This window comes from Sinocyclocheilus anshuiensis, unplaced genomic scaffold, assembly GCF_001515605.1.
Source record: "Sinocyclocheilus anshuiensis isolate Anshui unplaced genomic scaffold, SAMN03320099.WGS_v1.1 C32669286, whole genome shotgun sequence".
NCBI lineage: Eukaryota > Metazoa > Chordata > Actinopteri > Cypriniformes > Cyprinidae > Sinocyclocheilus > Sinocyclocheilus anshuiensis.
Genome location: NW_015619006.1, coordinates 1 through 1,265, shown reverse-complemented (window position 1 = coordinate 1,265; position 1,265 = coordinate 1). Strand labels below are relative to the sequence as shown.

Here is a 1,265-nt window from a genome sequence, read left to right as displayed (position 1 = left end):
CACACACTCTCACACACACTCTCACACACACACACTCTCACACACCAGGCTGGTCATCAGCGAGTCTCTTTCAGTCAGCTGTGTCTGCAGCAGCTGGTTTTGTCTCTGCAGCTCCTCCAGCTTCTCTCGGAGTCGGCTCTGCTCCTCCGTCTGCAGGCTGTTCACATGACCGTCTTTACCTGCGGGACGTGAAGGAAGAGTGCAGCAGCTGTAGCGGATACTTCTCCTAAAACACTGCAGACAGTACTGCTAGACATCTGAGAACGGCTCAGTACCCAGCTTGAGTTTGAGGATGTTGTACTGGTCTTTGTGCTGCTGCATCTGAGAGAACTGCTGTGTTACGGTGCTCTGCAGCGTCTCGCTCTGGGAAGTCAGCGATGCTACTTGCTCCTTCAGCTCATTTATTTGACAATCCTGAATAAACAGGAGAAATGGAAAATTCATGTGTAATTCCTACTAAAAGGAGGAAGGAGAGACCAGCGCTTGTGGTGTATTTGAGGTATTTGTACCTGTTCTCTAATCAGCTCTTTGTACTGCGTTACAATGCTGTCATGCTGTTCTAGTGTTTTCTTCACCTCTTCTTCCTTTTTCTCTTCCTCGCTCGACTTAAGCACAGCTTTTGTTATCATCCCTATGAACAAATAAAGAACCACAGAACATGAAGAAAGCCTAAACGCTCATATCAGGAGGAATTGATTTGTCTTTAAGGCACAGCAACAGAATAAACCACTGAACTCAGAGAGGATGGAATATTATATTATTATAATATTCCATAATATTATATATGGAATTAATCATTTATTAATGAAAAAGTTTTTTTGAAGTTCTATTTCAGTGGGTCTGCATCCCATTTAGACTCTTGTGATGGGATCACAGACGGATAGTTTCTGGATTGGTTCTGGACTCCCACACGGACCTTCCAGCTCTTTGATGAGTTTGGTGAACTCGTGATCGAACAGCATGTGTTCTGGAGCGGAGAAGGCCGGCTGAGGTTTCTGAGCAGCACGGGAGTACAGCTCGTGTTTGCTTATAAAGCCCAGCTTCTCCACAAAGTTTTCCTTTCCTATGCGCTTCTCAATCAGCTGCTTCAGCTTTTCTCTGAGGAGAGGAACAGAACAATATTACGTGAAACGAAGGAGGCACAAGGGCAAAGTTATAAGAAGGGCTGTCAATTATCAAATTCATTTCATAACACTACCGTTCAAAAGTTTGGGGTCGGTATGATTTTTAAAAAATGTTTTTGAAATAAGTTTCTTCTGCTCAAC

The 1,265-nt window shown here is 43.9% G+C and overlaps 1 protein-coding gene across 1 annotated transcript; it reads right to left on the bottom strand.

Annotated features, from left to right (window-relative positions):
* Nucleotides 1-6: 6 nt before the first annotated feature.
* LOC107682862 (general vesicular transport factor p115-like) lies at nucleotides 7-1,201 on the bottom strand. Its single transcript, XM_016478982.1, has 4 exons — nucleotides 917-1,201; nucleotides 510-631; nucleotides 276-414; nucleotides 7-179 (listed from the first exon to the last, which is right to left on the bottom strand). The coding sequence occupies exons 1-4, from the start codon at nucleotides 960-962 to the stop codon at nucleotides 22-24; spliced, it is 465 nt and encodes a 154-aa protein (XP_016334468.1). The 5' UTR covers nucleotides 963-1,201; the 3' UTR covers nucleotides 7-21.
* Between the last annotated feature and the right edge of the window lie 64 nt (nucleotides 1,202-1,265).